At 29.8% G+C, this 16801-nt stretch overlaps 1 protein-coding gene across 1 annotated transcript in view; it reads left to right on the top strand.

Annotated features, from left to right (window-relative positions):
- Positions 1–16501, top strand: part of LOC143257826 (rho GTPase-activating protein 8-like) — a 45005-nt gene extending 28504 nt beyond the window's left edge. Inside the window, exons 8-14 of the mRNA XM_076516854.1 lie at positions 912–1034; positions 1927–2003; positions 7703–7780; positions 13204–13241; positions 13273–13333; positions 14548–14654; positions 15249–16501. Coding sequence (XP_076372969.1) covers positions 912–1034; positions 1927–2003; positions 7703–7780; positions 13204–13241; positions 13273–13333; positions 14548–14654; positions 15249–15419 — 655 coding nt within the window. The 3' untranslated portion in view covers positions 15420–16501. The remainder of the gene's footprint in view (positions 1–911; positions 1035–1926; positions 2004–7702; positions 7781–13203; positions 13242–13272; positions 13334–14547; positions 14655–15248) is intronic.
- The last annotated feature ends 300 nt before the right edge of the window (positions 16502–16801 follow it).

The raw sequence follows: 16801 nt of genomic DNA, 5'->3' as shown, positions 1-16801 counted from the left end.
CAAAGTGTTCACATTTTCCCTATTAAATACCAAAAAAGTTTTTTATTTTTATTTCCCCTTTTCTTATTTTCATCTTTTGAGACTATTCAAATAAGTGGTTGAGTCTAACAATGCAAAATGCAAATTTTTTCTTTATATTCATTGGCCTTAAGGTTTTGACCAGCAGTGTATATATATAATTTAAAATAAAACAAATACTAAACTGTGAAATAAATTTTTATCTTTCAAAATGAAACAAAACTTAGATATATGCTGAAATTAAAATAGTTTATTTCTCTGTTTTCTAATTGCAAAATCCTAGATAATTTCATCAAATCTGAGTTGACAAAGAATGTCTGCTTCTATACACAATAGGAAAATGAAATCAAGTCTGTTCTAACATGTTGTTATTTTGAGGGTTTTTTTTATATTCTATTATGCTGAGTAAAAGACCATTCTGTGGAACATTTAGTAATCACCAATGTTATATAATGGGTAATCTAGGACTAGGCTGAAGAGTCCACTAAAAGAAAAACAAACCTGCTTATAAAATGTTCTTAATAGTGTTTTATAATGGTCTATGACCTCCTGCATTTTTATATTTGTATAGTAATATTTAAGACACAATTTACATTTACAAAGTATGACACACTTAAACTGGTATAAGAAAATTTAAAGCATAACCTTTGTGACCTTAATGCATTTATTTTCTTCAAAAATACTTTGTTCATATATTGTGTATTTAATTACATAAAACTGAACACAAAGACTTCCAAGATATAGTAATGAGAAGGTATTCTCTTTATAATACAATTACTATTACACTACTATGTGTTATTTAATAGGCAGAAGCATTCTGTTAAAAGTTAACTTATATATGATGTTTTATAACATTTAATTTAATGAATTTTTAATGTTGTGTTCATTCATAGTTATGACAAGCAACTTAAAGCAGCTGCCAAAGGATCATGGTTTCCTAGATCATCAAGTTGTAGCAGTCTAAATGTTGTAACTCCTGTCTGTTCTACTCAACAGTTCCGAGTTTCATTGTCTTTGTAAGCAATTCTTTATTTAGATACCAGTGTATAATGTAAAACCCAACAAGAAACAATTATCAAATAGAAATCTTGATGAGAAGTACTTTTTAAACTCAGATTACTGCACTTTAAAGATTTCGGATGAACTTGATTATTCAATATTATCCATAGTTTGGTACTTGTTAACCCCTTCTGTAATTTGTCTGAGAAAATTCAGGTGTCTTTCATGTTTTACAAATTATGTTCCTGAATTAATTTGGATAAACCATTTCTCAACATATTTTAATTATCTGCCAAAATTTATTCACATGTTATGAAGTTTTGCAGTTAGTGCTTGCTAGAAGACATTGAAAATACTGTTTGTGATGGTCTATGTCAGATTTATTTTGAATTATGTACCATAAACACTACAGAAAACCATTCCTATTCTTTACTGTAATTTCATTGACATATATTGCATATAAATCACAATATGTAACTTTTATTTATCAAATAATCTTTGTGCTGAAATATAACAACTGATCATAAAAAAATGTTTGTTAATATATAAATATAAGTTGTCAAAAGTGAAAATGAAAAACCTAATTATTTTAGCCCATTTAAAAAAGGCCTGACACAATAGATTGGGAGGACTTAATATACTTGTCTATATTTACATCTCAAATCAATACATATTTATCAGTCATCAACAGTGTTTGATAAATACCAAGATAGTATCTTTTTTTAATCTTAAATCAATGTTGATATAATGTCTTAAGTGGCATAATATTTTGTCTTTTTTTCATGCCGTGGGTAATGTTTTATACTAAAATGTAAATACATAATTTGGTTTTTAAGTTTCTGTTTGTGTATGTTTTATGTATGCTGTTTTACTGAGGATTTATCATTAAGCTTTGTATATCTCCTTAAGTATAAAGGAACACAACAGTGGTGATGCAATACCCCGTGTCGTGAAGACATGCATTGCTTACCTTGACAATGATACAGGTATGTTTACTGTGTGTGTGTGTATATAAATTTGTGTGTCTGTATGTGTAATGAATCTAATTGTGAGCTGGCACAAGAAATTAGAATGCAGTTTACTCAAGCATTCTGTGTTTAAGGAAAACCTTTTGCTCTTGTTTATCATTTAAAAACATTTTTGTGAGGGGTGATTTTGAAAGGGTTTTTTGTGCTGTAACAATAGTTATATTTATCTCTCAAATCATTAAAAATATCTATTAACCCTGAGTATTATATGTACAAATAAATTTTTTTTTTCCTAATCTTGTGTAAAATTTGATTTCACATTTTTAAGTAGTGTCATATTTATTTTATTTGCAAATGTATTTTAATGCTAAAATCTAAATATATAATTTTAACAAGGGACAGAAGAAGCAACTAAAGGATTAGGTTTAACATAATAGATATACTAGTGAATCTAATGTAAATTATCACAAAATCTCAGCTATTTGGTTTTCTCTGGAGTGAAACCTGCAGATGTATATTTTCCAAAGTATCAGCTTTCTATTGGTTATAATTATAGCAATAAAACGTAGCACAAGTTATCACTATGTAAAAAAACAAGAAATTTGGAGAGGGGTTATGGTTTTGCTCTGTAGCTATAGATTTATTTTTCAATCAAAACATGATGTGAAAGCTTGAGACCTGGTAGTTTTACTTGTGATAGGTATTGTTTGGACTTGAAATAGAGTGGAAGTGTTAGCAACAATTTTGTCAACATTATAAGATAATCAAATGTACAGCTCAAATGGTTCACAAAGTCAGAGATTGGAATGTTTAAAGGCTGTTTTTTTTAATTTCACATTGTTAACAAGTGAAAAATACACAGTATAAACATTTTCATTCTAAACTGTGTTCTGATACCAAGTTTGTCAACAAACACTGAAAATTAGTCTTATAATGTAAAGTACTGGTGTAGTAACACTGATAAATATCACAAGTATGCTTACCTATTTTAATTATTAAATGCTTTGATGATTATGACTAAATATGGAAAATGTGACAGTTATGGGGTTGTACCCACATAAAAGAAGACAGTTGAATTTATAAGATGCTTACATCTTATAAGTCAACTGGCATAAAGCAGAGGGTGATTACTGATTAAGGACCAGAGGGTGATATGCTTTTGAGGAGTAAAATGGCTGGTGCACAGTGTTTAAATAAACAGTATGTTCACAAGTGATGAATTCATCTGCTAAGCACAAAGAAGAGGGTGAATTGAGAAATGAAGAGTGTAGAGGCCTAAGAAAGGTGAAATATGCACAGACATATATCTTTAGAGTGCATATTGTAATAACTGCAACTGCACAATATATATACACTTATACATGCATATATCATGGAAGCGTCAACCCTAACCCTCAGAGAAGTGGGTCACCAACACCAAACAAACCATTTTTATTTTTTTTTAAAGTTTGGTTTTATAAGTCAGCTTAATTTTATACTAATGCAATATATGATTTTGAGCTGCCCCTCCAGTGGCACAGCAGTATGTCTGCAGACTTACAATGCAATAAACTGGGTTTTGATACCAGTGGTTGGGCAGAGCACAGACAGCCCTTTGCATAGCTTTGTGCATAAATACAAAACAAAAAAAAACAAAGATATTGAACTTGTAGTGCTAGGTTTATTGTGTCACACAACTAATACTAGTTTGTAAGAAAGTAACAGTACAGTATTTTATAAAACTGTAAGATATGTGATACATAAAATATATATCGCAGTACAACAATAAATGTGCAAAAGTGTGCTGTCATATTTATTCTGCCACACTTATTCATCTTTAATTTGTATAAGAAAAGGCTTAAATCTGTGATCTTGTGGTTGTAAGTAAATTGCACATTGTATATTGGTTAATAAATACATGTATTTTAAAATAGCTATTTGCTAAAGTAAAAAATGTAACAATTACTCTTAAGTCATTCAAACAGAGATGTAGTAGAAGTTTTATACATTGTATGTATGGTATTGTGGTATGTGTATTGCAGTGCACTTTTTCTCACCCCTATTATTTAGTGATTACAGTAGATACCCTGTGTTTCATTTCTATGATATTGAAGCACAGAGTTCTCTAAATTGGTAAACTCTTATAAAATAGATAATTCTTTCTACTTTGAAAGCAATGGTTAAGTATTAAGAATATCTACATGTATAAAAGAACACAATGTGGCTTTGTTATAAGAAAAACAAACAAACATTTTTTTTATGGCTAAAATTTAAGGTATATTTCATTATTAACTATCAAATCATTCAGATGTTCTGAAAGGGTGTAAGGAATGACACAAACATTGATTTCATATTTCAGTTAATAGATCTGTTATTTCAGTGATAAGAAAACCAAAAACACAATCTCTCTAATCAGTTTAAAAAACAATATATTTTTTGCTGAATAATTAATCAAAAAATACCTAATTAAAGTAAACTATTACTACATGTTTTCTCTGCATGGTATTTTTTACAGCATTTAACACTAGGCATATCACAACCTTTATACAGAGTTACATTAAAAATATAATTAATAATTTATCAATGTATATCAGTAAAATTAGTATCAAAATATAGTTTGTAATACAAAGTTTTATGTTTTTAATTTCAAAATGCAATATTTAACTAAAGTCTCTCTTCACTGCTAGGTGTCACATGATGCATTTTCTGGCATTCTGATTTTCTCCTTTTTAAGTTTTTTCTTTCATCCTTTTTTGAGATTGCCCAACCAATTAGAAACATAAACTGCACATATTTACATGGCAAAAAATAAAATAAGAACCTCCTCTCAAATTTCTTGGATATGAATAAATTTGTTAAACCCGCATGACAATCCCCCCACTCTGTCTTAATAAAGACGTATCTGTAGTTCTCTCTGACATTGCTGCTGGACTTCTGTATAACCAGTAGAATGTGTATATTTTTTTTTACACAATTCTCTTAATGTTGATTTGTTTTACGTGGTCTAGTAGACAACTTAGTATGAGTTTTACAGTGTAGATCATTGTTTCAATTCTCAACAGCTAACTGAATTTTTTAATTTATTGTTTAACTAAAAAGTTAAATTATAGTAATGTTGGGACATTCTGTTCTAGTGTCTGATGTGCCTTTTGTGTTCTAAATTGCATATTTACAAGCAACATGAATTATTCTGTGAACAACCAACATATTGTAAAAAAAAAAAAGTCCAGTGATATTTAAGTTTTTTCAGGAGGTTATACAGTAAGAACCTATTAATTTAATGCATCTAAAAAACTTATTTGTAGAATAGGTTTAGTCACCATGTTTGTAGATTGAAATCCAAAATTGGTCTTTTTTTCAAATGTTTTTATAACAACATTACAGAATGAAGAAAAACATGCTATGTCAATATTGTTGACCTTGAATTTATTTACATGAAGCAGTTGTTATGCTATTTTAATGCAACATGACTTGAGCTGTGTTACTTATCATGGTTGTGATGTTACTCCAAAAAACAACAGTTTGTCTGTGGATATACAAAGCTAGAAACTGGGTTTTGGTGCCTGTTAGTAAGCAGAGCACAGATAGCCATTATGCAGTTTTGTGCTTAATTACAAAGAAACCAAAAAACAGGATAATTGAGCATCGTGAGATGAGAATACAGTAGTATCAAAGTATACACAATGAATACACACAATAAAGAAATAGAGATTCAATGTGTTTTATGTAGCATTATTATCACATTTTTATTTTCTGATTTGCACTATTTTTATGTATATTTTTAAGAAAAAAGTGAAAAAACTAGCAACCTGTTACCTTAAAAACAAAACTTAAATGAATTTTTTTATGAATTGCTCACTTAGTTCATGTAGATTGAAATTACTTGATATAATTTGATCATTTGTTTATGTTAAGTTGTCCTGTTGTGATATATTTGGTTTATCATATTTGGAGATGGTCTAAGATGTATTGTCAAACAGTAAAACCAAATGGAAGCAGATGTGAAAAAGTTATAATCTGAGGCTGTTTGGATAAATAATTGTTATAGTATGTTACAATATGCAGCCATTGTGGAAAGCAAAAAAAAATTTTCTTTTTCATATTTTGCAACTTGACTTCACTACAAATTGATGCTTTTTAGTATATCACAGTAAATAAAATGAGATATAGGTTCACCAAAGAAAACTTTTAATATTAAATTAAGAGGTTATAGATGTTATACAAATAGAATATAAAATGTGCAAGGTTGAAAACAAGTATTTCTGTTCTTAGCATGTAAATTAACTTACTTAGACTGAATCAGTGAAGGATTCAAATGTCCACAGACAGATTTTTTTGTAGGAATACTTTACTAAAAAATCTTATTTTTTGTATACAACAAATCCGTAATTTTACTAAAAGCTTACCACATTTTGTGAATGTACATTTAACATATTCAGAGGTACAGTTACATGGTGGTTACAAGGTTGGTCAAATTGATTCAACCTGTCTCTATAGGATTTAAATGCTCTTTAAGGATATGTGAACATGTAGTATTATGTGTCTTATTAACTTCACATTTATTACTGTATTGTTTGAATAAAAATAGCAAAGAAACCTTTATTTAGTTTGTAGTCTTGTTCCACATTCTTTAAACATGTTCCATCTGTTCATTAAGCTGTCACTGTATAAGAATAATCGTGAGGTTAGAAAAACACTTAGGTTCAATAAATCAGTTTAACACAAAGACATGATACATCCATAACATAAGCACTTTCATAAGGTAGACTTTTCTTCTGTAGGATCAAACTGTGATATCAACGTAGTTGACCTTGAACTTCTGTATATTTACTAACTTTCATGCTATTTTAATGCAACATGACTTTAACTATATTACTTATTCTGGCTGTGATGTTCCTCCATAAAACGAGAAGTGCCAAGTTAGTTATGTAGATTTCTGATAGCATGTGATGAAAATAGACGTGGAGAGCTCGAGTAGCACCAGATGAGAATACTGCTATGGTCACAGCAGAAACAGTCTGCCCCTTGAAGAAGGAAGGTTCACCTTTCAAAAGTGTTTGTGGTATAGAGTATTGCTGTACAAGGACATAAAATCTGATGAGTTATATTTACATTTTCTACCTTTAATCTAAGGCTGCTCATTACTACATGCTTTTGATGATAGCAAACATTGCTGACATTATTCCTCATGCAACACATTTAATTAAAGTAGATTGAATAGCATTTTCATGTGGAATGTCATGGAAAAAAAATTGGAGTTCTTTATAGTTAATATACACTTTCTAGATTTAAATCATCATTTGCTGAACTTCATCCACTGTTTGAGACTAAAATAAAACTGCTGTGTCAGGTATTAATATAACTTGTTTAGATTTATTTGGTAATTTACTGAATATATCCACTATTTTAGACTGTAGAATAAAACCAATGAGCCAAGTTAACTGTAAGATCACTCTTTGCCAGTATCAGTGAATGTGTTTCAAATGATGTTAATGATAGAAATAATACAGCTAAGAGTTAATGTTAAAAACATATTGTATAGAATATAAATAATTAGTCTTTCACTGTAACAGTATTGTTTACTTAGTTCTTTTAAATCAAAATTTCGAATGTTTTACCTGACAGAAAGAAGTGCATGTTTCACAGTTAGTTTATTAGTATGTCATAGGAGAACTTCTGAGCAGAAATTAATGAACATGTGTGAATTAGTCCTGTTATTTATTCCTCCATATTTCTAGCTCTTGAAACTGAAGGGATCTTTAGGAGATCAGCCAATACCCAAATTCTTAAAACAGTACAGAATTATTTTGATGAAGGTATGTAGTATGAGTAGATGTTTTTATTGTAAATTTTGATAAGTTTAAAGGTCTTGTCAATTTAAAAATGAAATAATTTTGACATATTACCAATACTTGTATCAACAATAGCACTATGTAACACAAATTTTGTTCCTGGATAGTATGCATAATTTCTTAATTGCTTATGTTGTAAAAGTACAGAAAATGGCCATTATTCCCTTCAGACTTTGCTTTTGTGACCTGGATAATGAAATTTAGAAATAAACCTATTTTCCATGTAAAATCGAGTAAATTTGCACATTTTTATTTACATAAGGTCTGAATAAAACAACATATGAATCAAGATTTACATGTATTTACACTAAAGTTGTAGAAAAAAATGTTTAGAAGTGAGTAGTTTTTTGAGATTTGTGACTGTAATATAAATTACTTTCATGTATTAGCACCCAAATATAGTCTCCCATCATGTTTTTGTTATACGTTCCTTGGTAGCAGCATTGAAAGTCCAGTATATCTTGATAGAAGTGCTTGCCTTGCTCCTCTGAGTATGGTCCTATGTTCTCCTTGAATTTATCAAGATGAGTGATAAGAATATGGACTTTCAGGGACATCCTGTAGCCCATTTTGCCATAGTTCTTCACCAGAGCCTCAACTAGTTCTACATAATTTTCGGCCTTATGTTTGCCCAAGAAGCCCCGAACCACTGCGACATAGCTGACCCAAGCTTTTTTTTTTTTTCCTTCATATTGAACTCCTTGGGGAATTCTGTGCACTCCATGATCTTCTTTATTTGTGGTCAAATGGAGACACCAGCTTTGACCTTTGCCTCAGACAGCTTAGGGAAGAAGTCTCAAGGTACTTGAAGGCTGCAGACTCCTTATTAAGAGCTGTGACAAATTGTTTCATAAGACCCAATTTTATGTGCAATGGTGGGAAGAACTTTAGAAGGTCCACTGGTGGCTCACACTTGACATTGTGCCTCCTCACAGAGAACTCAGTTTGTTATGGCCAGTGCTTCCTGTTGTAGTGTGGTGCAGTGTTCCTGCTGTCCCAAAGACAAAGATAACAGGGAAACATCCAGAGTGTTTTTCCAGTGCTTGCAGGTAAAATGAGGTGCCCACAGTATGTCTGGATCGCTGACAGGCACGCCATAATATGCCTTGTAGGCTTCACACATTTTAGGAAATGCTGTCACAGAGTACTTTTTTCGCTCTTTTCTTGATAAATTGGCCACACACATAGTAGAATGTGTTTGAAAAATGCTTGCAGCTTCTTGATGCCATCTCTGATAAAATCAGATAGGTCTATGTGTTCACTTAGGCAGCTAGAACTAAACTGAAGTGGTGAGTGGTGAGCCCCTGTATATATATTACTATGGAAAGTTCTAGAAAAATCTAAAAGGTTCTTGAAAATTCTTGTAAGTTTGAGAAAATTCTTTTATCAGCTACTCAGCACTGAATCTACCTGGAACGTTCTGGAAAATGGGTAAATTTGAAAATTTCATTACCCAGCTCACAAGAGCAAAGTTTGAAGAGAAAAATAAGTATTTTCCATTTATTTTAGGTATAAGCAATTGGGAAATAACACTTTGCCCAAGAACAAGAAAAAGTAAAAATTTTGTTACATAGTGTAATAAATGCAACAACAGAAAATAGCATGTGATGTTAACTGAACCAAAGTGATGAGATAATAATGTATTATTGTGATGTGATATCATCAGTATATAATAATACTGAATGTCCTATTCCACCACCTATTACTGTACATGTTGTAGTCTTATTGCCTCATAAACAATGATATAACCTAGGCATTCAGTGGAAAAACAAAAAGGCCTTGTTGGCAGTGGCATACAACAAATTATGGTTGAACTGCCAATATGCACACTTTCCACTAAAAACTTCTGTTGGACAAGTGAAGAATGAAATTAATTAAATTATTTTATTTAATATGATGTAATACCATACAAAATGCTATGTAATTAAATATTATATACCTTATAGTACAGAGTGTAGCTTATACTTGGTGCAATGGGGCTTTACAATAATTAAACTACATATAACATGAAACATTCAGTTCAAACTAGCTAATCCACTAAATATAGAACTAAGTGTTCTTGTCATTTTCTTTTTACAGAGTTAATATATAAGGTTAATTAAACTACTATATTATCAGTGAGGGTCAATAACCTAGGCATCAAAGTATAGTTTATAACTAAACTTTTAATGCAAGTTTTAGTTTCTTAATTTTGAAAGAAGAATTTAAATTCCCTGTCTTCATTTTTTGTGTATCATTTGACCATTCTTTGCTTTGAATACCAATCTTAAAACTTCTTTCGATTCCTGTGTTATTTTCTTAGTTCCAAGGACGTGACCTGATAGACTTGTACATTAGATATCTATGAGCTAAAATAAAAACCTATAGCATTATATTTTTATGCTTCAATTGCTTTGTATGCCATAATCTGAAACATGTTATAGCATGTTATTATTTATGCTTCAATTGCTTTGTATGCCATAATCTGAAACATGTTATAGCATGTTATTATTTATGCTTCAATTGCTTTGTATGCCATAATCTGAAACATACATATGCATGTTATTTCATTTGTATGCCATAATCTGAAACATACATGCCATTGCTCTTTTAGCATACTCATCCCAGTGGCATTTACTGTTGTATTATTTATAACTAATAGAAAAATATTTTAATTTAGTTCATTCTTATGATTGGTTTTTTGAGTTATTCTGCATCATTTTCATGTTTTGCTATTTCCAAGATTACCTTTACCAGGTAAGAAAATAGTTTAATACACATTTAGCGTAGTTAATAAGTCAGGTAAATTATAATAGTTTTAGGACATTGTTTTTTGTTACATGTTAATATTTTGTGTTCCAAATTGCATAATTAAAATATAAAAGAATTTAGTAAAGTACCAAGAACACTGTTACAAAAAATAGTTCTTTCTTATGATTTTACTTATTTTACTATTTAACTTCATTAAAATGTAATTATTTTCACTAATATATATACTTTAATGTATATATTTATATACATATATGTATATAAGTGATGTAAATGTATATATATATATGTACACTGTGGTATAGGAACCAACTTTTAATTCATTTCATGTGTGATAAGAGTTAAACAGATGAATATGTTCACAAATATAATTTCAAATCACAAGGATGTACATTTTTATCATTGCTGGATAAGTGGAGGAAACAGGAAGAGAATTAAGAAGAAACTCTGCCATTCAGTATTTGCTCACTTTAAAAAGTTACTAGGTTATTTTCTGTTTAACATGTTGACTGTCATCTATTATATTTACATTACTCTCCTTTGCCAAGCCACATATATACATGTATATGTACTTCATATTCAAACTTTACCTATAAATAAGCAATGATTTTAGGTGATAGTAATGTCCAGTGTAGACTGATGATAAAGTGATAACCAGTTTAGGGGTGATAGCAATCCAATAGTTTCACCAGACTTATTTTTCAAGTGACAACAATGTAGCACTGGCAGCACATGGAAGACCTAGAGTCCACTGGATTCACACCAGAAAACCACATAGTCATGGAGATAAGAGATGGTGGATGTGGCTCTGCTACACCAGTTCATGATAGAAAGGTAGCTCCTGTTCAGGATAGATGAGCAGTTGGAGGTGTGAACCCTGGTGTCCCATTGCATAACTTGTCGAATGTTGCAAAAGATCCATCTGATTTTGTTTTCAATTAAAACTCTGGTTTTGGAGTTCAGTAATAAGATGTTTCATCTGATGATTATTTTGACTTATTCCTGACTCCACAATTACAAGATATCACAGTCACAGAAACAAATTCATGTGCAACAGCCAAAATCAAAACAGCAATTATTGTGGAGAGAAACAAGTCTAAAATACTAGAAGGGACACAGGTGCAACGAAATAAAGGTATTTCTTGCCTTGTTAATTCCCATGGGTAAAAACAGTCAACCTACCTTGAAATGCTATTGAAATACTGATATTCTATACAAGACATCATTTTTTAGTGGTTTTATGAGTTGCAACCACTTCCAAATGTTCTTACCTTTTTGGCTTTTTGCAGACAATTCTCAACCTCATGATGATTGTTTATATAAGGTAAGTCTTCTGATGAATCATTTCAATAATGAAATGATCTATACTTACTAACCAAGAAAAGATTTGTCTATTTGTTAACCCATTGTACTTTGGCATGGCAGGATCTTGTTTTGACAGTATATCAAAAATAAATGCAAAAAATATGGAATAAAACTATGAACTGAGATTCTTGATGTCTAGTGTTGAAAATGTGCAAATACACTGAAAATGGCCTTGATTATGATGCTGGGTTGAGATAGACTGTGGCAATTGTACTTGATCTGTTAGCTAATTACCTGAACAAATATCATATTATGTACACAAATAATTATTACAATTTCATGTTTGGTGAAAAACTGACTGAGCATTCAATCTAAATGTAAAAAAAAAAACACTCTGGTTTGGCCATGAAGGAAATCCAAAAGATGTTGTCCAGAAAAAGTTGGAGGGGAAACATGAACCAGTCAGACTCCTTGGTAATTTGTAAATGGATGGACAAATAGGAAATATTCACAAGAAACAACATGCACAGAGTAGGTATATTTGATATTGTGAAACAGGATAATAAAACTTTGAAGAAAGCCAATATAGTCCATGATTACAACAATGGCATGTCCAGGATGGACAGATCTGACGAGATGTTGTTGCATCACTCAACTCTCTGTAAGATAATATGACAGTACAAGATGACTGCCCTTCACACCATTAAGATATTTATTCTGAATGCCCACATCCTATGGTTGCTGATTATATGTTTGCTCTTTCTTGGTGGTAAATAATAAGTCTTTATGTTCCTCGGGGGCACAGCGGTATGTCTGTGGACTCGCACAGCTAGAAACTGGGTTTTGATGCCCATGGAAAGCAGGGCACAGATAGCCCATTGTGTAACTTTGTGCTTAATTCTAAATAAACAAAACAAAACCAATCTGTACTTAGCTAGTGTCTTAGTAACTGACACTACAAACATTGTTGGCAATTGGAAAAGAATTTCTACTTTGTCCAGGTTTATTAACTGATTATTTTAGAGGAGATCCAAATGGATATGAAAGGGGATTTCCATTCTGATAAATTAATGGAAGTGAAATGACAAATAACTTGTTCCCTCATGTATTAATATCTGTTTTATTACTTGTTCTATCATAATTAACTTTTATATTTTAGAACTTAATTAGTGGTAAAAATGAATGAAATCGTGCTTAACATGGAGAAAGGTATGTCCCATGGAAATATAATTTTATACAGCTGTTAAAAAATGATAAAATTAGATCTACTTATAAAACAAATGTTTTATTTTTGGAACTGTAAATCTCATTATTAACATTTTCTAATATTTTAGGTAAGATAGTAAACTTTGATGACTACAGTGACATCCACGCATGCCTGCTGTGATAATTAAGACTTTTTGAGAGAATTACCAGAACCACTGTTGACATTTGAATTATATGATGACATAATTAGCTTTCAAGGTTAGTAAAAAATTTGAGATTTTATAAAAAGCAGTGATGCAATAAATGGTGAAACAGTTATTATTAAAATGATGTTAGTTATAATACTTTATGAAATAAAATTCATTTTTGCTTTGTTAAACATTACACATTGTCTTTTTTGTTTTTTTCTAGTATAACTACCTTTGTTAAAAAGTTGTATATTATTTTTATAAATTGTTTTATTTTTCTGTTTACTTATAAATAGATATTGCTATTAATAAAATTAGTGATATAACCAAGAATCAATTTATGTAATTCATGTTTTTGGATTAATACTTCTTCATACATAATTTTAGGACCTTATTGTTGATTAATAAATTCAAAGTATTTAAATGTACCCTAAATAGAAAAGAAACTTTAACACCTAAGCTAAGTAAAAGCAAATCTAAGCATCGTGTTGTATGATTAAGGTTCCTAGAAGTATTTTTTAAAGATTTCTCAAATTAAGTTAGTTTATGAATATTTTTTGTTTAACTTTAAAACCTAAGCAGATCTTGGACTTGTGTAACTGCAGGGCTATACTTAAGTTAATCTATGTAAACCTTTGTTCATAAGATTAAATTAAAACTGTGTATTGTATGGATTTGGTTGTTTTCTGAAACTATTCGAGTAATTGTTTTCAGTTAGAATTCATTATTAAAACTTCATAAATAGCTGAGATCCACTTGTACCCTTTTAACTATTCAGTATGTCTATAATATGGAAACAAGTATATTTTGTTGTTTTGTTCAGTAAATACTTTAATAAAATGAGAAATAAAATAATTGGATTTTGAATGGTTAACTACTTAAATATCAAATTTATTAAAGTTTGTAAATAACATATAACTTTTTATATTAAGCTTGGAGAAAAAATATAGATGACTATATATTTCATTAGATATATCTGAAATACTGGGAGAGTCATTTGTTTGTTTTTTCTATTAAAATATAAAATCCATGTCTTCAAGCATAAAAGCATGAGCCACATCTACATACAACTCATGCTGTTATTCCAGTACCTGTTAGATTGTGATTAATAATATTTTTCCTTGAGACATATTTAGAAACCATATTATATTGTAACACAAATTTGATTAATGTGCTATTTCAGATGTGTGTGTTGCTTTTAATCTTTTCTTCAAATATTCAATTAATTGTGTGAGTAAGAAGAAAGTTATGTTTTACACACCTTTATATATTTATTTTAAATAGAATTGGAACAGACAGAAAAACTTCCTGTTGCCAAGTCTTTAGTGTTACAGAGATTACCTGAAGATAACTATTGGCTTCTCAATTATATAGTAAATTTTCTGGTCATGGTAGGTTGATAGAATTGAATTTGGATTTAACTTGAGAAAATTTTGTAGTTAACTATTAGTTTTTATACAATTAAAGTGAACATAATTTGTACTTGTAATATTTCTAGAGTTAATCTGAACATTATTGTATTAGAATATTTTGAATTTGTTAAGCTAGCTAAATTGAAATATTTATTAAAATATCAGTGTATCTTGAAAGCGTAAAGTGTGATATTATAACATAGACCAGTTCTTAATATACATATTTATGTGTTTGAGAGACACACAATGGAATGCTGATAAATGGCCACCCTGTTAAAGCAGTTAAAAAGATAATAAAACCAAATTTAGTTTGTGTTCTGTATTTGAAGCAAGGAAAAAAAAACAAAACCTACAATTAAAATGTTACAGTAAGGAAATAGGTTGTTAGCTTTTGATGTAATACTATACTAAGAATTTTATGGAAATGAAAGTATATCTTATTTATGTTCCGGTGACGTTTTCATAAATTTCACATCTTTCTAGCTATTTATATCATTTTAGTTTATAACACTTTAGTTTAAACTAGTTCTCGGTCAGGTTTCTTGTCACAGTTTTACTCATTATTCTGGGCAGGTTATGGAATGCAGTGACCTGAATAAAATGACTGCTTCCAACTTAGCTATAGTATTTGGACCCAACTTGGTGTGGTCACAGAGTCATCAGGCCTCTCTTTCATCTATTTCCCGTATTAACCACTTCACGGAGTTTCTTCTCAAAAATCATGACATTATCTTTACCAAGTAGCTGCAGAGAGAAGAAAAGTGAAAGTTGAGCTAAATTTAGGATGAAAGTAATGAAAAACAATGTTCTAAATGCAGTTATAGATAGATCTGTTTCTTTATATGACATTTATTGTTTTTTGTTATAAAATTGTTCTGATAAAGACTAGTTTTTACCAAGTTTTTTTCAGATTTTATCCAAGTTTAATAGTTTCAGCTTGGAAGATTAGTAGTAACTAAATATGATTTACCATTTAAGGAATAATCAAACAAATGAATCTCCAAACATAAAATTGAAACATATCATCTTTTATAATGTGCTTTGAATCTCTAGTAGTTTACTTTTTACTTATAGTAGTTATTCTTACTGTTTTTACAAATTTTAAAGAAAACACAATGGCATTTGTTGTGGATGATGTAGCCTTTGTAGTGAAAACAAAACGCAAGTGATTATGTATGCTTTTGTGTGTGTGTACCAAAAAGCATTATTTATATGTATTGCAAAAAAGAGATCATCATTCACGAAGAAGAAATATTATATGACATAACCTCAAGAACTGTGTATAATTTTCTAAAGTGTATGAAATTGGATCCCCTATTTGAATCACTATATCAACTGTATTATTACATGGTGTCCACTAGCATTTCTTGTCAGTGTTAAACAAGTGGTTTTTACAGCAAAGTTAACTAGATGCTGATGAAGATCTACAAATTTTAACATGCTACAAACTGTACCAATCTACAACCAATAAATAAGAAAAAGTATTGATTTTTTTTTACCCGTGCTGTATAGGTTTGAGTATGTTACTGGAATTTGCACACTGTGCATAGAACAGGAAAAACAAGTAAATGCAAGAGCAATTGTTATAATTGATCTAACAAAAGTAAAGATACTGTAGAAGTTGCAAAAGACTGAAGAATTATTTTAAACTTTATACATTTTACCTATTAGGTCTAACTTTTTGTTTCTACATCTTTAACACAATTTTTTGAAATGTATACAAATAATTGTAATTCCTGGGTATTTCCCATTATAACACATATCTAATTCAGTTTTTCTTTTTATATATGCATTTTTCATTCCTATTAAATAAATATCAACCTGGACAGCAGTGGCTAAAAGTAGTTAAATATAGTGATTGGTGTATGTTATGGAATAGTTTTGAATTGGAACATTGACACAATATTTTTCTTTCTTGAATAATATTTTTTACAGCTTGAAATGAATACAGTGTATAAAAACTTGACTTTTCTTCTGTTTATTATGTTTCCATTGCAACACAGAGACACGAATATTTTTATGTATTTCCAGTTACATTATTAACACAATTCTGAAAACTAATTATATTGTGTAGTTGAAGAAAACAAATCTTATCACATCATTCTGATATCAGTAATTGTTGTATT

The sequence above is a fragment of the Tachypleus tridentatus genome, chromosome 7, assembly GCF_004210375.1.
Source record: "Tachypleus tridentatus isolate NWPU-2018 chromosome 7, ASM421037v1, whole genome shotgun sequence".
In the NCBI taxonomy this organism is placed as follows: Eukaryota; Metazoa; Arthropoda; class Merostomata; order Xiphosura; family Limulidae; genus Tachypleus; species Tachypleus tridentatus.
This window is presented reverse-complemented; position numbering and strand designations above follow the sequence as displayed.